General features: G+C 51.3%; 1 protein-coding gene and 1 long non-coding RNA gene across 3 annotated transcripts in view; one reads left to right on the top strand and one right to left on the bottom strand.

The window, feature by feature from the left end:
- Window positions 1-21,917, top strand: part of INPP5D (inositol polyphosphate-5-phosphatase D) — a 120,389-nt gene that overhangs the window by 69,936 nt on the left and 28,536 nt on the right. Inside the window, exons 7-17 of the mRNA XM_072796722.1 lie at window positions 567-647; window positions 812-883; window positions 1,908-2,031; window positions 9,655-9,761; window positions 11,916-12,018; window positions 14,089-14,285; window positions 14,745-14,862; window positions 18,264-18,360; window positions 19,096-19,234; window positions 20,505-20,613; window positions 20,784-20,872. Coding sequence (XP_072652823.1) covers window positions 567-647; window positions 812-883; window positions 1,908-2,031; window positions 9,655-9,761; window positions 11,916-12,018; window positions 14,089-14,285; window positions 14,745-14,862; window positions 18,264-18,360; window positions 19,096-19,234; window positions 20,505-20,613; window positions 20,784-20,872 — 1,236 coding nt within the window. The remainder of the gene's footprint in view (window positions 1-566; window positions 648-811; window positions 884-1,907; window positions 2,032-9,654; window positions 9,762-11,915; window positions 12,019-14,088; window positions 14,286-14,744; window positions 14,863-18,263; window positions 18,361-19,095; window positions 19,235-20,504; window positions 20,614-20,783; window positions 20,873-21,917) is intronic.
- On the bottom strand, window positions 16,665-21,012 carry LOC140616215 (uncharacterized). 2 transcript variants are annotated; one of them, XR_012016753.1, is made up of 4 exons: window positions 20,930-21,012; window positions 20,366-20,710; window positions 17,610-20,205; window positions 16,666-17,094 (listed from the first exon to the last, which is right to left on the bottom strand). It is a non-coding gene; the product is annotated as an uncharacterized lncRNA (long non-coding RNA). The 2 variants fall into 2 exon arrangements; XR_012016752.1 differs by having other exon boundaries at window positions 16,665-20,205.

Below are 21,917 nucleotides of genomic sequence, written 5' to 3' on the forward strand. Positions count from 1 at the left end.
TGGCCCGGGAACACCTCTTTGTGGATCTGAGACCCGAGTAGCAAGCAGGTGGCCTCCCCTGGTGACCTCCATGTCTCTGGGAATTCCTCAGGGAAAGTAGCTCAAAGGCCACTGGCAGGTCGGAGGTGAGCATGGGTTGGCTGGGGGTGAGGGGTCAGCATACAGAGTCTCAGAGGGCTGGGTAAAGAATAGGATAGTTTTCTCCTAGCAATGGGATCTCCGTAGTGAGATGGCTGCATTTTGGAAGTAGAAGAGCACCACTGGCGTAGACGTAGGGGGAAGCAAAGGTAATAATCAAGGCTGATCCTAGAATTCTGTTTAAGCGACTGGGTGGATAAGGTAGGAAGCAGTTGGAGAAACAGTTTAAGAGGGGAGAGGAAATGAAGGTTTGTATTTTGGTCGTGATAATTTTGGGGTGACTACAGATAGCTCTGATTTTCTGGCCTGCAAAGGGGAATGAATAATCATAGTACTTCGAGGGGCCATCGGGGGGTGATATGAGGAAGAAAGGGTCCAGTGGAATTCCTCTGACACTCTGACTACTGTCCTTCCTTGCTCTTTGTCAGGTGCCTGGTGAGGCCAATCCGATCAACATGGTGGCCAAGCTCAGCCAACTGACAAGTCTGCTGTCCTCCATTGAAGATAAGGTATTGGGGGATCCTGCAGCTTCCCCGGGCTCCTCTTTGGTCCTCTCTTTGCTTAGGGAATGCTGGGGTATGCAGGCTTTGTGCTCCCTTTGACCCCGTCCCCGAAGGAGGCTGTCTTCCCTGCACCTCCCAGCCTAAAGGCCCCTGTGCTCATACGCCCACAGGTCAAGGCCTTGCTGCACGAAGGCCCCGAGTCACCCCACCGGCGTTCCCTCATCCCTCCGGTCACCTTTGAGGTAAGTGGCTGTGCCCTCAGATGCCACTGATGGAGGCTGGAGGCCCTAATGGTCTCTGTGGGGGGGCAGTGTTTGGCTCAGCCGAACAAGGGCAAGGATCCCTACGAACAAGGGCAAGGATCCCTATGCGAGAGTGGTGGTTGGCAGAGCCACCCATGGAGATGATAAGGAGGTCAGAATGGGCACCAGACAGGTCTGTGGAGCCTCCTTCTGGAGAGACTCCCCAGGGAAGAGTGCCCCAGGCCAAGATGCCATAAACTGTGTCCTTCTCCAAATGAGTGCAATGAGTGACAATCATACAGGGACACCACTACCACCCCTTGCCCCCAAACTAGCTGCAAAGTAGTGCCTCGAGGGAGGAGTAGGAAAAAAATATAATTCCCATGACTTCCCGGAGAGTGACGGAGATAGAACCTCCATGCTCAGGCCCAGAAATCTCTTTTTCTACATGATCCACAGAAATCCTGCTGCAGCCAGCCCAGTCCAGCCCCTGGTCCCACATTCAGAAACACAGGACAAGACGCCCCCGCCTCCCACGTAAAGGCTGCTCGGGCCCTGATGATAGCGCTGTGTGTAGATCTCCAGCCTCTGAGCATGCCTAGGCAATTGTCTCCTTCCTAAGTATCATCAGTAAATGTTCAGTTGCTGGTTGTAACCAGGCCCAGGAGTCTCAGTCTGTTTTCAGCATCCTTTCTGGGAGTGGTGGCACAGCAGATTGAGGAGTGTCTCCCCGTGAAGCCGTGAATGAATCCTTCTCTGGTGGTTCACCTGCTGCCTCCACCAAACCTGTTGGCAGAACCGCTGACGTGCACAGGACACACAGCCGGGTTCTTTCTCACATTTTAGCAGTTCTCAGGGGCTGCCCGAGGAAGCGTGGACTTGGGGCTCTGGGGCGAGGGAAGCACGGAGTTAGAAGCCCGATGGCACCACATGGGACACCAGGGCTGGATGGCCAGGGCTGGCAGCCAAAGCCTCTGCAGAGAGAGGATGATCACGTCTCCCCTCCTCCCTCCCCTCCTCACAGGTAAAGTCAGAGTCTCTGGGGATTCCTCAGAAATTGCAGCTCAAAGTCGATGTTGAGTCTGGGAAACTGATAATTAAGAAGTCCAAGGATGGTTCTGAGGACAAGTTCTACACTCACAATAAAAGTAAGCCCCCCTCCCACCCACGACGCTCTCATTCTGCAGGTGCCCGGTTTTGCATGACGTGACCGGTCTGTAGCAGGCGGCCGGAAAAGGAGTCCTGCCAGGCACGTCTGCCCCTGTGCCAGGATCCGCGTGGCCCCCTCCCCCTGCCTGTGGGACCCCCTGCCGGCTCCAAGGCTCACCTCACAGGTCCCTCCTTTACCAGGCCTTCCCTGTACGGTCCGCCTCCTTCCAGCAAACCCTGGGGAGGTGAGGTAAACGCTCGACCCCGGGGGGGCAGTTCTTTGTGAATGTGTCCTTCCCCACTAGGAGCCACACTGACCAAATGGTCACCTCGCGTCCCCGTGCAGAGCCCTGCGCACCTAAGGCCTGCTGGCCCAGTCAGGGAGCGTCTTGAGCGTAGCGGGGACTGAGCCAGTTTAGCATGGTGCTCAAGTATGTGGGTTCAGGAACTAAACTGTCTAAATTCATATCCTAGCTCTGCCACTTAGTGGCTGTGTGACCCTGGACACGTTGCTTAACCGCTCTGAGCCTCAGAGTAGGCACCAGCAGGGATGGCAGATGGCAGCGCCTCACGGCATGTCTCCCGTGGGCCCGAGGCACGAGCTGCAGCCTTAACCCCATCAAGAACACTCCCCTGAGCTGTCTTTTCTGATGGCAGATATTTGGCTTGACAGCCAAGACCTACAAATAACATCTACTACCCATGGAATCCCTACGGTTGGACCTCCAGAGGGGCGGGAGGGGAGATTATATATATTCAGAGCCGGCTTGGTGCCAGACACTGTGCTGGGCACGGTGGGGTGGGGATGAGCGTGCAGCCAGACCATGGGGCTAACCTGCCCCAGTTCAGATGGAGGCTGTGCCACTCGCTGGCAGTATCCTGTGGGCCTGCTTACTTAAGCTCTCTGTGCCTCATTTTCCTCATCTCTGAAATGGGCATCATCATCATCATCATCATCATCATGGATTCCTAGGCTTGTCATGAAAGAGGAGGAGCTAGTATATACAAGAGCAGCCCATCTGTGCCCAGCAGCAGCACCGGGCCCTGGCCGAGTGCCCAGGCAGAGGCCAGGGAAGAGAGCTACTCCACGTGGGCCTGCCCCGTCCTGCAAGCTCCTGCTCCCAAATCCCATCTGTGCTGTGGCACCAAGGTCCAAGGGATGGTCTCAAGGCAGGGGGGGAGGGAGTCTGGGGACCAGCCCCATGCAGGAGGTGGGGCACAGTGAGGGAAAGGGCATAGTTAGCACAGGGAAAGGCGGTCAGAGCCCAACCTTGAATCCCAGCTTGGTCACTTGTGACCCTGGGCTAGAGTCCTCTCTCCAATCCTCTGTACTTCTCTAAAAGGGTGTACATCCCGTAGGGCTGCCACGGGTCTTAAATCCACCACAGTAGGTAGTAAGTGCTCAACAAAACACCCTCACCATTGTGATTATCCTTCCAAAGTGAGGCAGAAGATGAGGAAGGCAAAATAGAGCAGTGAGGAAAGACCAGGAAATGAAGGCCCTAGATGCTGAAGTGTGACAGGCTGTCCCATTCATGCAGAGTTGAGGTCACAGTGTTGAGGCAGGCTGCTCTGTCTCCTGCCAAGTTGGGCTGGAGACGTAGGCTGTATGAGGGCTTGAGCAGGATTGGGCTGTGTCAAAAGTGATCCACTTAGAGCCATGCTTTCCTCTCACCTGTCAGAACGATTTACAGCTGAAAGGCGTGGATCCAGCTGAAGAGGAAACCAAAGCTTGTAAGACAAGGGGAGAGAGTGTCAGAGTGCCTGACTGCTCTAAAAAACTCCAGGCTCCTGGACTGCAAGAAATACCTCCCAGGGTTCTGGGAAACACTGTGAACACTTGTCAGTTTATTAATTCAATGGACATTTTTCTTTGGAATGTTTTCCATGCATCAACCCCAGGTTGTAGCCCTCCTTCAAAGATGTAGCAGCGTAGAAGGGAAAGTCGACCTGTGAGCAAGTGTTAGAATGTGTGTCAGATGCAAGGTTAGCCCAGGAGGGTTGATTAGCTTTGTTGTGGGGTGTGCAGGGAGGGGTCACACCACAAATGGCTCTGTCTAGGGCTTTGAAGGATGACTAGGAGTTCGCCAAGCATAAGGTAGGGGAGGGCACTAGAACTGAGAATGGCATGTGTTAGGGAAATCCCGTGTTACTTGTGGCCCTAAAGGGAGGAGCAGCAGGGCATGGGGCCCCGGATGTGGACAGGGCCCTGAATGCCCAAGTAAAAGCTGGAAATGGACTGTGAAATGGAGAGCACTGATGGGTTGGTCACCTAAAGGGGTGAATATACTCCTTTGTGGCATTCTGGACGGTGTAAATGTTGCCATCAGATCAGGGACGTGTAGAAGAGCAGCCCTGAGAAAACCCAGCTCGAGTCAAGATACACCATTACAGTGGGGATTCACAAGCCTTTAAAAAGAGAAGTGAGGACGCCCGGAGCCTGCCAGCCCAGACTCTGTGGGCCATACCCACCTGCTTCCTGTCCTCCCTCCAGGCCATGGAGCCCAGCTCACCCTCTGTCGTAGTATCTGTCACGTCAGGACACGATTACTTGTTAACAAGTTCCCTCCCCCACGTGGGCCAGGTCTGGATCTTCCACCTCTGAAATCTGTAGGCCCAGCTCAGGACCTGGTATTCAGCAGGTGCATACTCAGGGATTGCGGATTGACTAAGGTGCTTGCAGTGTTGCTCATAAATCCCCAACTCCCCTCCACCCCCACCCAAAAAAATGTGGCCTCCACAGAGGCCAGGAAATAAGTTTTTTTTGTTCACAGCCAAATCCCCAGAGTCGAGAACAGCAGTTGGGCAGAGTAAGTGATCTCAGTACATACTGAGTGAATCTATGAATGAATGAATGAACAAATGAATTCGAGGCCAGTGCAGTATCACAGTTCATGTGGCAACATGTCTAGGTGACCTCTTTATAATTGGCACTGGAAGCAGTGTGCTGGAGAGATGAGGGGCTCTGGGTAAACTGGATTCCTACTGGCTTCACATCCTCGCTTCACAGCTTCATAATGGTGTGACCTTAGGTCAGTAACTTGGCCTACTCAAAGCTTCCATGTCCACATCCCTAAAACAGATTCCTATAGGGTCATCGTGAGCACTGGTGACACAAGGCAGGTCTTTAGCTACTCCTGGTGCAATAGGTTTCCAATCATGGTTATTGTAAAGTGCTGATCATTTAGGGGAAATCTTTTTTTTCTTTCTTTTTAAGGTTTCATTTATTTATTCACGAGAGAGAAAGAGAGGCAGAGAGGAAAACAGGCTCCCCGTGGGGTGCCTGCTGTGGGACTTGATCCCAGAACTCCAGGATCATGCCAAAGGCAGACGCTCAATCACTGAGCCAACCAGGTGCCTTGGAGGAAATCTTTGATTGCGGGTGTGGGCATTCCCTTGCCCTGCTCCGGTCCCCGTGTTCATGAGTAGCTTTGGCATTGAGGTCTTCTACGCATAGGAAAAGCCAGTTGCTGTATGAGGAAATCGTAACGTATTCACTCAGTGAGCAGTTATGATGAACCAGGCTCTGGGGATGCAAAGAGTGAACAAGCCAGAAGTCTTAGTTCTAAGGGAGATTCCATGCAAGTAAGAGTCCAGGAGAAAATAACCAAGTATACAAATATGTAAACCAGGAAAATGTCAGGGAGTGATAAACTCTAGGCTGGGAATGCAAATCAGATGCTATGACAATAATGGAAGAGTGCCATTTGAGCTGGCACTTGAGTGTCCGGAAGATGCTGGCCATGCAAAAACCACAGAAAGAAAAACCCTTGGGCAGAGGTTCCAAGATGGGAGCAGACTTGTCGTGTGAGAAGCATGGAATGGCTGGAGCACCGGTGGTGCAGAGATTGGGCACCTGTCCTGGGCTTGGTGAGCCAGATGGTGTATGTTTTAAGGGCATTGAGCCACTAGGAGATTTTAAGCAAGGGAGTGGTAATGAACTCTGGCTATCATGCTGAGAATAAATGATGGCAGGAGACAGACCAATTAGGAGCCTTGACAGTCACCAGGCAAGAGATGGTGATGGCTTGAGATGGGGAAAGAGAGACACTGGGGATGTTTTGAAGGTAGAACTGCTCATACCTGTTCATGAATGAGATGTAGAGTATCAAGGAAAAGAACCACTAAGAGCTTCTAGTTTATTTAACTAGGTGTGGGGACAAGTGGGCCACTTACCAGCTCGGGTAAAATACTAATCCTGATCAAGCAAGATATCACATCCTGGAAGCAGCCACACAGTCCTGCAAATGGGTGTCAAGGAAAAACCAGAAGTTCAGAAGGAAGGAGACATGGACTCAGTAGCAGATTAGGAAAAGTGTCAGGGTGTCCCAGCTGGCAGCAGGAGGAATTACACATGGGATCTCTACGGCTGCTGGCAAGGGTGATGGGATTTCTGAGCACACAGGACATCCACAATTTCCCTTGGGTAAGATTTCCGGTCAAGATGGAGGTCAAACATACGCATTTGCCAGTTCCCTTCCTAAAAGCAAAAGTCACAGGGACAAAGAGACTGAGATGATAACAAAATTCTAAGTGCTGAAAAGCAGATGGATAATGATAACCAGCTTGAACCAGAAAGACTCAATTTTCAGCATGCAGTAGGAAAAACTGAGACACCTAACTCCTACCACAGAACCCACAAAGGGTACAGGAATTGATACTGTCAGGGGCCCCTAGAAGTGATGAAGGTGAGGTTATAAACATCAGGATTGGATGAAAATCTCTTAAAAGAGACCCACCATCTCTTGCTCCTCACACCCTCCCCTCTGCTTCCCCTCACTTATTAGACACAAGACTGGATGTTCTCTGGAGAAGGTAAAGGGCTAGAGGGACACCAGGCCTGGTAAGGACTGAGGAACCCACTGGGAACAGGACTAATGGTTACTTCTGAATGTTCCCCTTCATCACTGCCCGTAAGGCCCACACCCTGCAGGCAGGAGTTTGGAAGAGTCTCTGGAGCATGTGACCAGCCCAGGGGCAAAAACCAGCCCTTGGTTTTCCCCCATGAGACCACTCAGTGCAGAAGCCTTGCTTGACAGACCCCCACCACACACACACATACACACACACACACACACACACGGTCACTATTGGAACACAGCCAAAGATCACCAGAAATTAAAAGGAAACCTGGGAGGCAAGGCAAAAATAAGCAAAAAGACCAAACATTTGGAGGGAGGGAGCAATTTATCAAGGTGAAAAGAAATTGGACCATGAAACAAGAACAGGATGCTATTTTAAAGGGAGCATTCAGAGAACAAAATGAGGAGGAAGGAAGGGGAAGATAGGGAAGGGGAAATTAAAACATTACAGCAGAAATTTTTAGAAGTCAAAACAGAATGGAAGGGTGATAAGATAAAGTTGAGGAAGGTGCTCCCAGAAGGTTGAACAAAAGGATAAAGTGAGGGAAAATAGAAGAGATTATTTAAAATTCGAAGACCAGTCTAAGACACCCAATACCAAAATAAGGCAGTAAGAGAAAATGGAAACAATGAGAGAAACTGTCAGAACAAAACCATACCAGTTTTCCAAATCGCAAATGGCCCACACAGTGCCCAGCAGGACAAGAAAATTGTTGCACCCTGAGGCACTCAAACACTGGAAAGTCTTAAAACACTGGTGTCAAAGAAAAGATCCTAAAATCTTCAAAAGATAGATTACAGACGGAGTCAGGGCTCCCCAAGACTATCAGCGATTCACCAGGACTCGGCATAAAGTCCTACAGCTTTGATGTATTACAGTGAAAGAATACAAAGCAAAATCCAAAAAAGGAAAAGTCACATGGGAAGAATTCCATGGGGGAAATGAAGCACAGGCTTCCAGAAGTCCTCTTCCAATGCAGTCACAGGGGGCATGCTTAATTGCTGCTCCAATGAGTTGTGACAGCACATGTGAAGTGTTCACCAGGGAAGCTCATTAGAGAGCAGCACCCAGGGGTTTTACTGGGGCCTGGCACACGGGCACTCTCTGCCTGGCGCATACCCAAATTTTAGACTTCCAGGAGGAAAGCAGGTGATCAGCATAAACCATACTATTTGAACAGTTTAGGGGTAATGAGTTCCCCTTACCAGTTCAGGAAATGGTAGGGACCCTCCCCACAGCCAAGTTCCCAGATGCCAACCAACGGGCACCTAGCAAGCATCCTTTCCAGGGATGGCAGTCAGACTTCCCAGGTTAACTCTTCTGCAGGCAGGTGAATCAAAATGACATTGAGTTTCTCAGCAGCACTGCCAAAGACTAGAGATGATGGGGCAAGTTTTCCTAAGGGAGAGAGCATTATTCCAAACTGTCAGTGAAATATGAGGGTAGGATTTTCAGATATGCAAGGCCTCCCAAAGTTTGTTATCCCTTCCTTTTTCTTGGAAAACTCCTAGAGATATTGCACTACCAAAATTTGGGCATAAAAGAAGAAAGAAGAGGTGATAACAGAAATTGGCTCCAGTCTGATCGATGATTCCTAAATGACGGAGAGGGAAGGCCTTAGGGTGATGGCTGTACAGGAGACCTAGAGGTCACCAGTCCAGAGAAGAGAGGGCCCAGAGGATGGTAAAAATGATGAATGTGCTCCATTACAGGGGAAAGAACATTATAAACTAAGAGTTGGGCTGATGAAAAAACATGGCAATTATTAATTCCAGGAAAAATCAAAAAGTTGTATAGGAAAAGGGACACAATTGAGGCTTTTCTGTCAGTAGCATTTCTATGGTCATAATAACACAATGAATACTCACTTGACAAAAATGATATTACTGGAAGATGATGGGACTGAAATACATTGGTAAGGGGAAAGGAGTGATGAGAGGGGGGAAGAAGTTGTACATGTGTGAAAGAAGTCTAAACCTTTACCTTATGTAATAGGAAACCAAAATGTAATAGGAAATACCTAACACTGGAACACCGGGAAGACGTAATGAAGCATGCTTTTTGGAGACACAGTAAAATTCCCAAAGAATCCATTAAAGGAGTTGAATGTAGTTGCCTGTAGGTAGAAGGGACGTTGGAGAGAGGTGGGTTTGGGGAGATACTGTTGTTTGTTAAAAGTCTTGTAGAACAGTTTGCATCTTTGTTGATAGAAGTAAAAACTTTTGGGGCGCCTGGGTAGCTCAGTTGGTTAAGCTTCTGCCTTCTGTTCAGTTCATGATCCCAGGGTCCTGGGATCCAGCCCAATGTCAGGCTCCCTGCTCAGCGGGGGAATCGGCTCCTCCCTGACCCTCTACCTCTCCCCCTCCAACTTGTGCATGTGTGCGCATACTCTCAAATAAATAAAACTTTTTTTTAAAAAAAATCAAAATTTTTGATTTAGATAAAATTAAAAGCAAAGCAAAAGAAGGAAGAGAAAGAAATGGAGGTAGGGAGAGGGAGGAAGATGAAAAGGTGACAGTTCACACTGTCTCTGGCCAGGTCACCTCTTGTTCCAGACACCACCCTTCCCGAGCATGAACCCCTCTCTGGAAGTACAGCCGGAACAAAGGGATCTAGGAGACGAGGCACAAATTGGGTGCTCACCTGGGGATGGGAAGTTAGGATTGTTAATGACCAGGTGTCAGAATGTAGCATAGATTCCACATATTGGGTGATAGGTGGATGAATGAATGAATAAATGAACTTGCATTTCTTTTAAGTCTTACAGCTCATCAAGTCTCAAAAGTTTCTGAACAAGTTGGTGATTTTGGTGGAAACCGAAAAGGAGAAGACCCTGCGGAAGGAATATGTTTTTGCTGACTCCAAAGTAAGTGAGGACAAACTACCTAGATGAGTCAGGAGGGGAGTGAGAGGAACATATGTGTTTTGAAGCTTGCTTGTGCCTGGAAATTTGCTCACTCGGTTCTCACGATGCATTTCTCACCTGGGAAAACCAGCCCCAGGGAAGTTAGGGGACATGGGTTCCAGGTCAGTGGGGGTTTGAACAGCTACAGGTCCATCCTTCCCTCTGCCACATTGCCTGTCCCCGAGAGGGTGCATCATTTATCACTTGTGTCTTATCCAGCCCTGGTCCCCACTGGGAGACTTTTCAGCTTGTCTGGGCTGGACTCAGAAGACCTCTGGGGCACTTCAGATTTGAATCTGAGTACCAACCAGTGCTCTGTGTCTACATTTTGGCCTGCTCTGCAGAAGTGAGATGCCCCACCAGGACTGGCTCCTGGATCAGGAGGTGGTGTGGGCTGATGGAAATACTCGAGGTCTTTGGGCAAGGCAGTGGGTCTCCTTATAGCCAGAGGCAGTGTTCTCTGTGACCTGATCACTCCCCTCCGATGTGCCAACCAGGGCCTGAAGCCCTCCATCTTGGCCTTACTGTTTATCCTTTAGTACATGGCTCACATAAGCAGGGCACAAAAGGCTCTATCACGCCAGTTATTGGGTGACCAGGTGCTAGCACCCTGCCAAGGCTGAGGGACAGGGGCTCCCAGCTCAGGCTTACAAGGACAACCCCTACTGAGTGCCAGAACCTTCCTTCTTTGACCCACCCTTTGGATGGCTTGGTGGTGGCAGGGAGGGGTGGCTGGTGGGAGGCCAGCAGCAGACCAAGGGGTGCTGGAACCAGCTGAGAGGGTGGGAAGAACTCAGAGGGATGACAGAGAAGGGGCCGGGAGAAACAAAGATGCGGGGGCCAGACAGGAGGGGGAGGTAGAGACAAGGAACGTCTGGCTGGACATCATTCTGGGAACACGGGCACCAATTCTGCCCATTGCTGCAAGCTCAGAAGGGTTGAGACGCAGCGGTAAACTGAGGCACCCAAATCTGAGCCATCCCTGACCAAAGGCAGGTCTCTATAAGGACAGTCATTTTAACCCCTGAGAGCAAGTTTCTTCAGAGGGGATTAACTGAGATGTATGCTTTTTTAGGTTGAATCGTATGAAATTGCCATCTCTTGTAGGTGCGAAACTTTGGTAATTTCATATGGTACAACCGAAAATGTGCGCACATGCTTGCGCCGTCAGCCTGCCCTCGGCTGTGCGCTCCGCCGGTCTGCTCGGCCTCGTGCCCCACTGTATGCCCGGGTCCCCGGGTCCCCCGTGGAGACTACTGGGGAGACTCTGACAGCCTTCATGTATTCTCTTCCCTTTAGTTTCTTGGATCTAAATTTTCTTTCACTAAATAAGCAGTCTGTTCTCATTGGTGAAAACGTAACAGCTACAAATATGCAAAAAGTCTAAAATGGAAACACCCATATGCCACCAGGAAACTTTGGACTCTCTTTCAGGATGTCTTTTTTGCATTGTTTTGTTTTGTTTAAAGATTTTATTTATTTGAGAGTGAGACAGAGAGAGCACGAGCCGGGCGGGAGGGACAGAGGGAGAGGGAGAAGCAGACTCCCCGCTGAGCAGGGAGCCCCAACACGGGACTTGATCCCAGGACCCCGAGATCATGACCTGAGCTGAAGTCAGATGCTTAACCAACTGAGCCACCCAGGCGCCCCTTGGTTGTGTTTTTAATGAAAATGCAATGATGTTACGGATACTGTTTTGTCAATTGGCTTTTTGTACCCCACGAGATAGTTTGGGCATCTAGCCTTATAAACCCTATGATATTCTAGCCTGTGGATGACCCATAATACAAGGATTAATTTGCTCCCTAGGGTTGGACTTTAAGGTTGTTTCTAGTTTTTTCTGTATCGAAATGCAGGCTACAGTCCCCGTGGTATGATTGGGTCTTTATACGGTTCGTGGGGATTCTTAAGAGTCCGGTCCTTGCAAGAGGCATGGCAGGGGCAAAGTGAAGCCACTTCCTTAAGACTTCGGACCCGTATTTCCAGATTGCTCTCCTGCCAGTTCGTACTGATTTGCGCTCCTCTCAGTTTTCCTGAAGCTGACCGAGCCCTTTGAAAGTGTAATGTGCAGGGAGACAGAGGCCATTCTGAGTCTGTCTGCCCTTCAATCCCTAGAAGAGAGAAGGCTTTTGCCAGCTTCTCCAGCAGATGAAGAATAAGCACTCGGAGCAGCCGGAGCCAGACATGATCACCATCTTCATCGGTACCTGGAATATGGGTAGGTCCACGTGCCCCCATCCCCCCACCACTCCCCCGTCCCCACTCCCTCCCACCACCTCCGCTTGGGTTCGGCTTTGCTGCCTCAGACATCGACACATGGGTAGGAGGGCACCTGTCTTCCTCCCAGTCCCCTCCCCAGCCTATCTGCACAGCCTCCTTCCTAAGGAATTCCACACTTTTCCTGAGACAGTGGATACGACAAATGAGCTCTGGGATTCTCCTATCCCAGTAGCAGCTGGGCTGGGTTACTTTACATGTCTAAACTGGAGTGTTTTAGGTACAGTGTGAATATGTAGGTGAAGGGGCTCATGGGCACCTGCCAGCCTTAAGCAGCTCTCCAGGGGGCCTCAGGCCTGGAAGAAACCCCCCCACCCCACCCTGCCAAGCGGGGTTGCTCAATTTATTGAGAGAGAGAAAGAAATGATGCCCAATAACATTTGAATTTCATGTAAACAGCAAAGTTTTTTAGTATTGATATCTAGCTAGAAATGATTATGCTAAATATATAGTACATATATTTACATACTAATATCTGTCATATGCTAATATGCATTGTACTGAATATAAGTCGTACCAAATAGTGTAACTATTCAGCTAGAAATAAGTACTAAATATACATCAAATACCATGTCCTATATACTTACATACTAATATACAGGTAGATACTAGATAAATGTAGAATATAAGTTAAACTAAATAATGATTGAGTGGAAGTATTCAGCTAGAAAAAAACTAAGTAGATACAGGATGTCTAGTTAATTTGAATTTTAGTTAAACGGATATACTTTTTCTAACAGTTCTCTGTCATTTATCTGAAACTTGAATTTAACTGGGTGTCCCTCTTGCTCACATTATCCAGAGCAGAGGCAGGCTCACCCACCTCCTGACAAGCAGATAGTCACCCGGCAGGGAAGAAGCGGGTGAGCAGGAGCCATTCAAGGAGGGGCAGGGAATGACCTGGAAATGAGAACATAATTTGCTACTTCCGGCCTGTTGGCTGAGTGGAGGGTGGGCCAAGCTTCTGGGAGAGAGGTTAGGAGAGCACCTGAGCCTGATCCACACTCCACCAGCCCTCCCCAGGCATTCATGCCCAGATATTCCAAGGGCCACTGCAGCTCTGAGCTCTGGCCCATGCCTGGGGTCCTGTGTCCTCTTCTGTCCTCTCTAGTGGACACCTGATTTCATCAAGTCTCACTCTCAGAGGTTCATGCACGTGGGTACACTGTCCCTTTCCGTTTTTCCCTGTGTGAGCATGGCAGTCTCAGATTTGGCTGGAAATGACTGAGTCCATCCTGGAGGGGGATGTCTTCATGGAGAAGACAGTGTGGAAGGAGGTGGCTGGGTGGGTGGGAGGGTCTCCCCAAGCAGAGACCACTGGCCCCCAGGGCTTACGCTCCCACTGTGAACAATAGCAAGGAGCAGAACAGCTACTGTCAAGTTACTTGGGTTCTTGGCCTCTTGGCCTCTTGGCACTTGTGAGCCAAGAAGGTTATCACTCTGGGAGGAAAGTTTACTCAACCTTGAAAGGATGTTTCGAGGCAAAATAAATCTTTCATCGTGTCTTCATTAAGCTACTTTGACTCATTTTTTGAAATGAGAATGGAGGAGGTGGTCTCCACACTCTTCCTGTCTCTTCGGCTCTCAGTTGGTAGCTGAGATCTGTCTGTTTTGCAAGGAAGTCCCTATTGGCTCCCAAACCTCTCATCCTGCTGGATGTTCTTGCCAATGGAACATAAATTGCTCAAGGACTGTCTCAGTTACTAAATCAGCCCCTAAGGCTAGGAGAGTGACCTCTCATGCAACTAGTTTTAAGTCACCATATGGAATCTTTGGATATTTCTGGTCTCCAAAACTTCATGTTCTCTTGACAAAGAAACTGAACTGTGCTCTGACCCTACCTGCCATCCTAGGGGAAATAATTAATTGTCCATCTACGGCATTTCATTGGGTGGCCTGAATGGTTTTCAGTGACTGTGTGAACCTCCTGCCCCGCATACTTCCCCCACCTGTGTTTTGCATTCTCCTGATGAACCTTTGACTCACTTGGTGTTGGGTTTTGCTGTTGAAGGTAACGCCCCCCCTCCCAAGAAGATCACGTCCTGGTTTCTCTCCAAGGGGCAGGGAAAGACGCGGGATGATTCTGCTGATTACATCCCCCATGACATCTACGTGATCGGCACCCAGGAGGACCCCCTGGGAGAGAAGGAGTGGCTGGAGATACTCAAACACTCCCTGCAAGAAATCACCAGCATGACTTTTAAAACAGTGAGCAGCTGGCCAGGGCTCTGGGTGGGCCTCCAGGGCAGTGGGCTTTGTCAGGCTGGCCAGGAGTGTCTCAGAGGCCAGGGTGGGCTCAGCCCGTGAGATCTCAACTTCAAAAGATGCCCGGGTGCTCAGTGGTCATTGCCCACCACCACCACTATCTTCCAGGCCCAGACTGGAGCTCATGTATTTTGAAATTGGTGGGGTCCAGGGGCATTGCTGAAGATCATGGGGGCCCTCCCTCTTCCCTGCCCCTTCTCCCTCACTGAAATTTTGCCAGTCCTGGATCTCATCTTTAAGATTCTTGGTTTCATCTGCAGAGCATCCTTAGGCGCTCCCCTGAAGTTTAGGGGTTATAGACAGGGTCCCCCACCTCAGGGATCAGGGCTGAGTGGGAATCTCTTGCCCTGTGGTCAAGCACCATGCCCTGGCCAAGGGTCACCATGTTGTCCTCCCCACCAGATTGCCATCCACACCCTCTGGAACATCCGAATTGTGGTGCTGGCCAAGCCGGAGCATGAGAACCGCATTAGTCACATCTGTACTGATAACGTGAAGACCGGCATCGCCAACACGCTGGGTGAGCAGGGAAGGGGCTGCGCTCACATGTCCATCCCGTCCAAGCCGACTGGGACATCCCTGAGCCAAAAAACTGTGTCTCGCTTCTTGGGGTCCCCTCAGGCCTGGGTGACCAGACTGGTTGGTTTCCTCAGCCCAGACCCAGCCCGGGTCAACACCAGTGCTACTGGGATCTGGCTAGAGTGAGGGTTCTGACTCCACAGGTTTCCAGCTAGCTCGCAGCTGGTGTCATGCTGCTGGCTCGCAGACCCCACCTTGAGAATCAAGGACCAAGGACAAAAGTTAACAGACTTTCTGGAAAGTACCAGTCAGTTTTTCAGGCTCTGTGGGCCATGGGCAGATCCTGGCTACCACAACACAAAAGAAATAGCAGATGGCGTGAACGTGAGGGGAGTAGCTGTGTTCCAGAAAGCTTAGCTTCCACATACAGGTGGGGGCTCGATTTGGCCCGCGGGCTTTGTGTTGTCAACCCCTGGTGTAGATCTAGAAGGACTCTGGTTGGATGTGGAAACGTTGGTATTAGCGGTGAGCTGGGGGGACCAGTCAGGGCCCCTCAGAGGATGAATTAAGAGCAGAGGATTGCAGGAGCGCATCTGTGAGTGTGAGTCTGTGGATGTTTGTGTGTGTCTGCACGTGCAAATCCAAGTACATCTGTGTCTGAGTGTCCCTGCAGGTCTCTAGGCGTGAGCCTGTCTGGGCGTGAGTGAGCATGTGAGCCTGTGTGCAGGCTGTCTGTAAGTGCACGTGTGGGTCTGTGGGTGAGTGTGCGTGGGCAGGTGCACGCACATGGGCCGTGGGCGAGGTTGGGGGCGAGGCCAGTGGTTTCTGGTGGTTGGAGTCGGGGACAGGACAGAGTCCCAGAGACAACAGGAAACAGAAGAGTTGCTGCAATCGAATGTGAACTCTCTCAGCTTTTCTGCTGACAAACCGCAAACTGCCCGTGTCCACACCCACTTGCCCCCTTCCTTCCTGTCTCGGTAGCTGCCCTGTCAAAGCCCCCGCCTTTCTGCTGCCCAGGAACCTCTGGTTGTCCTCGCTGCAGCCTGCCTGGGCTGCCCACCCCTCTCCCACCAGCCCCTTCCCTGTAGCATGTGAGGTACCCAGACCTCGCCCCCCGCTGCTGCGCCGGCTCTCATTCATCGGGACAGAGCCAGCTGTGTCCCCCCGGCACGGTGCTAGGTGCTGGGCACGTGACTCTGCAGATAGCAGCCTGCTCGCGTGGGGAGACGGTTTCCAGGAGTGAGCACGCTCGCAAAGTGGCGCACGGTGCACAGGGCAGTGAGGCCCCGGTACTACTTGAGATGGGGGTGGGCCCCAGGGTCTCTGAAAAGGAGCACTGGGACCCAGGTCCCAGGGGTGAGGAAGGGTCAGTGTGGGAAGAGTGTTCCAGGCGGCAGGAACAGTGAAGCCAAGGCCCTCAGGGCTGCAGCTCTAGTGGGTGTTGGGGGCAAGGCCAGAAAGGGAGACAGGAGGTCTGGGCAGAGTCTGAGCTTTATGGCCAAGAGGCCCCTCTGCACCTGTTCCTTTCTGCCTCCCAACCCCACCTTGGGGCTGGCCTCTTCCAGGCCCTCTCCTCTTCCCAAATGGCTCCTAGCCGTGGTTAACATGGCACAGGGCTCTGTGAATGCTGGTGGACATCATCCCTAGAAGAGCAAACACCTTTCTGAGAACCTACATGTGCACAGCCGAGAGCTAAATGCTTCATGAGGATTATCCCATTTACTATAAACGCCCCGTGGAGGCAAGGACTGTTATTGGCCCCATTCACAGACATGAGACTGGAGGCTACCATGATGTTCCTTTTTTCTTTTTTTTAAGGTTTTATTTATTCATTCATGAGAGACAGAGACAGAGAGAGAGAGGCAGAGACACAGGCAGAGGGAGACGCAGGCTCCATGCAGGGAGCCTGATGCGGGACTCGATCCCGGGTCTCCAGGATCACACCCTGGACTGAAGGCGGCGCTAAGCCGCTGAGCCACCCAGGCTGCCCCAACCATGATGTTCCTTAACCTGTCCCAAGCGCAGTGGCAGGAAACTGGAGGGCAGGGATTTAAACTCAGGTCACACTGCAGGATGGGGAGAAAGCTGGAAAGGAGAGGCCTCCTGGGCGCAGCGGAGCAGGGCCACCCATTGGGGAGGCAGGTGGATGATCCTTGAGGTCCTTCCACTTAGGCTCCATGCAGTGCTGTCCAGCCCAGACAGATTGAGAGCTGCATCGGTGGTTACGAATTTTCTAGGAGCCACATTCAGGAAAGAGGAAACCGAGAAGTCGGTTTTCATAAGATTTAATCAAACATCGTTCACTCAAAATATTACCATTTCAATAGGTATTCGATATAAAAATGATTCAATATTTCACATTCTGTTTTTCTTGCTGAGACTCACAATGCTGATGCATCTGTACACTCACAGCCGTCCTTCGGTGGGACCTGCCACTTTTCAAGCACCCGATACGTACGGCTCAAGCTAATGTGTTGACCAGAGCGGGTTCTCAGACTTCTGCATGTGTCAGAATGCCCGAGAGCAGGAGTTGGCAAATCTTGTCTCTAAAAGGCCAGCCAGGATATATTTCGGCTCTGCAGGTCATGCAGCCTCTCTTGCAACTACTCAACCGTGTGGGCGTAGCTGTGTTCCAATAAAATCTTATTTATGGACTCCTATTTGAATTTCATATCACTTTAATGTGCCACAAAACCTTATTTTGATTTTTTTCCCCCAACTATTTAAAAACATAAAAATCATTTTCACCTGGCATGGGGCCGGCGTTTGCCTACCCCTGACTCCGAGGGCTTGTTTCACCCAGATTCCTGGGCCCCGCCTCTAGAATTCCTGATTCGCAGCTCCAGGGTGGGGCCTGAGAATTTGCACTTCCAACAACTCCCAGGAGATGCTGCTGCTGTTTGGGGAACATGTTTTGAGAACCCCGAGTCTAGGATAGATTGAAAGTCAGAAGAAAAAAAGGGGTCTCAGTGAGGCATTTGGTCCCACCAGGAACCTGGTTAGCTGGGGTGGGGGAGGATGGCAGCGCGCCCAGCCCCGGGCTCCTTTGTCTAAATCTTCCCCAGACTTCTGGCTGCTTCTGATGGTGTTGTCTGCCAGGCCCGCGGGGTGACCGATGAGTCCCCAGGGGTGGGGGTGGGGGTCATCCTAGCAGGATGGCCAACCAGCAGCCTCCTCCCTCCACCCCTCTGAGGATCCCAAGGCTGCAGGCCATTCGGCTGGAAACCCAGCTTTCCTCTGGTGGTGGAGGGGTGCCCCCCTCGGCCCCGGTCCTGCCACTGCCGAGTCTCCCACTCCAGACGAAGCCGTTCTGCTTTTCTCCATCTCCGCTTTATGGATCACATTGCGCCACCTGCCAAGGGTGCCCGTTGTGCTCATGTCTTCCTTCTCCTCTCCCTTTAGGGAACAAAGGAGCCGTCGGGGTGTCATTTATGTTCAATGGAACCTCCTTGGGATTTGTTAACAGCCACCTGACGTCGGGAAGTGAAAAGAAACTCAGGTAATGGAGCTCGCTTCCCGAGAGCTCTGTCACGGGGTGACCTCCCCAGGCCGACCCCACGTCCCCGAACACCGAACACCGCAGCTACTGTGCAGCCCTCGGCTTTCCCCATGGCCGTGGCGCAAGAGTGACCGGTCGTGTGGGTGGATCTCCTGGGGCGGGGGGACAGGACACGCGTTTCCTTACGTCGGCAATCTCATAGACGCCTAAATACCACTCTGCTTCCAAGGGAAAGGACCTGCGCTGGGCACCCTTAGAGATCAAAGCCCTTTGGGCCCAAGTCATGAAGTCCTCTACCTAGAATAATCACAATTCTGGTTCCCTGCAGAAAGGAAGGCTTGGGGACCCCTGCCCTGTGCTCCCATTTCTGCCTGAAAGGCCCTTTGCATTGTGGCTGTGCCTACCTGCGTGGAGGTGGTTTGCTGCAGCCGGGGCCCCCGAGTCAAGTCTCTGTCCCCCCTGAGCTCCCTCTGCCTTCCTGCCATGGTGGTGACATAGGGAACCAGTGACCCTATGCAAGATGGCTACTTTTTCTTTTTTTTTTCTAAAGATTTTATTTATTTATTCATGAGCAACACAGAGAGAGAGGCAGAGACACAGGCAGAGGGAGAAGCAGGCTCCATGCAGGGACCCCGATGTGGGACTCGATCCCAGGTCCCCAGGATCACGCCCTGGGCTGAAGGCAGCACTAAACCGCTGAGCCACCCGGGCTGCCCTACTTTTTATTTTATATAGGCGAAACCAGAACTACATGAGCATTCTCCGATTTCTGGCCCTCGGGGACAAGAAACTGAGCCCTTTTAACATCACTCACCGCTTCACCCATCTCTTCTGGCTTGGGGACCTGAACTACCGCGTGGAGCTGCCCACCTGGGTAAGGGGCTGCCCACCCGGGGTGGGGGGCTGCGTGGCACAGGGGCTCCCTTGAGTTAGCTCGGGGAACAGGGCTGTGGAGGCTCAGACCCAGCTGGGCCAAGGCAGCAACCCGCTCCGGGACCCGCTGTGGTTCTCTTGTGCAACCCCTGCCTTCACAGTTCACCTCTGCTCACGCTCAGTTCCCACATAACTGTCCTGGCTGTGCCCAGGTCCCCAGGAAAGGCTAGTGTCCGAGGAGACTGGCATGATTTTCTGCCTAGATCGCAGGTCACTGGCCAGCTAAGGAAGATGTTGCTTGCGTTGGACACCCAGGCATGGTCCACTGAGAGCAGGTGGCACAGACATGGCCTTGCTCACTCAGGGGGAGCCAAGTGTTCCCGGGAAGGGGGTGGGGAGGCCTGGAGCAGAGCCATGTGGTCTGTGTAGAGACCTGGGTTACAGCTTGAACGTCCCTAACTGAGGGGTGTAGAACCTTCACATTATATCATGTGAGGGGAGAGTGGAGGATGGCAGAAACTAAGGGCTGAGAACCCTGGGGTACAGAAAGGCCCAGAAGTAGCCTGGGGTCGCTTGCAGGTCACTGACCATTGGGCTTGAACCCAGACCTTCTCACTCTCCTTCCCACCTGTTTCTCCAAGTACCCTGCCCCTCCCCTTGCTGCCCCAGCCATTCTGTGGAGACTGAGGAATTGCTTAGGGCTCGTGTGTGCCACCTCACCTGCCTCCCTAGAGGCTCCCCGCAGCGGCTGGGAGAGGGCTGGGCAGGGACCCCACAAATCCTGACCCTTCACCATCAGAGGGGCTGTTGTGGCCGATCCCTCACCAGGAGGTTGGCCAAGGGCATTTGCCGGAGCAGAGGTAACAGTCTCAGGAGGGAGGACCGCTGGATTCCAGGCGGCTGGCGCTCCTGCCGATGCCCACAGAGTCAGGGAGCTGGGATTTCGGCTCCTTCCATGGCCCCAAAACAAACCTGCCCATAAAAATAATATTAGAAGTCAGAGTGAGAGAGTAAAATGTTAAAACATCCCTCTGCAAATCTGAAACTGCTAAAACCTGTGTTATCAGGTTGACATTTCACTACTTTTGCACAGTTATCCTTGTAAAACAGTTAAGTGCCAAGAAGCTCCAACCTGGCAGCCGTGGGACCAGGCTCTGGTGTGGCCTCGGGGGTTCCAGGTCCTGGGTGGTGTGGGCAGGCGGGTGGTAACGGGCCTCATGTTGGCAAAGCGGGGATGTCTCACTGGAGGCCTGGCTGTGTCCCTGCTCCAGGAGGCAGAAACCATTGTCCAGAAAATCAAGCAGCAGCAGTATGCAGACCTCCTGTCCCACGACCAGCTGCTCATGGAGAGGAAGGAGCAGAAGGTCTTTCTGCACTTCGGTAAGAACCATGGCCCTTGGCTCCTAGGCCCTCTCAAGCCATCGCTGTCTTCTCTTTTCCCGGAATATCCTCAGGAATTGGGGGGCAAGGACTGTACCTGCGGAAGAAGGAAATGGACCTGTGTAATGTGGGGAATCAAGGCAGAAACCACGGTTTTGTTTGGTTTTCAGAGGAGGAAGAAATCACGTTCGCACCCACCTACCGTTTTGAAAGACTGACTCGGGACAAGTACGCCTACACTAAGCAGAAAGCCACGGGGGTAAGCTCTCTGCGTAGCCATCACCCTGCCCCCGCCCCCGTCTCCACCCCCCTGCACCTCTCAGCCCTCTTGTGTCCATCCCCACAGAGGCAAGCAGGAAGTGAAAGAGTGTCTTCATCCACTAGGCAACAGGAAAAAAAAGAAGCAAAATTAGAGATCACGTGTTGATTTGCGTCACTGAGCAAAAACCTCTTCTAAGGAGAGGCTGGGCAACCACACTGTCACATTAATACATTAATTGCAAGAAACTAGATTCATGACACAGGATTTACCCTCTGTCCAGAGAGTCTAAGAGTCTGAAAGGATTTAAAATATTTCTTTAATTTAGTTCTCAAGCTCTTCTTTTTTTTTTTTTTTATGTCCTGCGATGCAATCTATTTCCTAATCTGCCAAGTGAGTCATCATTAAATAAGCTGTTTTTTTTTTTTTTTGGCTGCAGGATTTATCAGAGCCTTTATAGGTTTCTGAACATTATGGTTTTCCATAAGGAAATTTCTGTGCCAAATTCATTTGGTCATGGAATACCAATTATTATTTTATGAGGTCCCTTGTGTTCCAAGGAACAGTGTTTAGGGAAGGCTATAATAAAGCTTTCATTCATTCTTGTTCAACAGGTATTTACTGATGACCTGTGATGGGCTAAACATTCTTCTAGGTAGTAGGAAATCAAAGATGAGCCCAGTGTTTGCCCCCAAGGAGTTTATGGAAGGAAAGATGAGACAAACACATTTGCCAAATATACCAAAGAGCCGTCAGAGAAGGACATGACCTTTCAGGCAAGGAAAGATCAGGAGAGGCTTCTCAAAGAGGGCCCATTTGTGGTACTCTGAGGGACAGCTTGGCTGTCAGCAAGAGGATGGGACAAGGGATGAGGAAGGCTGATCCATTTCCAGTTGGAAGACTTGCTGGAACAGATAAGGAGGTAGGAAGTTCTGGCATCGTCACCTCCTGGGCCCCAGCCTGGAGAAGCCAGGCCCTGAGGCTTAGAGGTGTGGCATGGCACTGCTGGAGGCCTCCGGTTTGGAGTGGAGAACCGTTCAGAATG

Source organism: Canis lupus, chromosome 24 (assembly GCF_048164855.1).
Source record: "Canis lupus baileyi chromosome 24, mCanLup2.hap1, whole genome shotgun sequence".
Classification (NCBI taxonomy): Eukaryota; Metazoa; Chordata; class Mammalia; order Carnivora; family Canidae; genus Canis; species Canis lupus.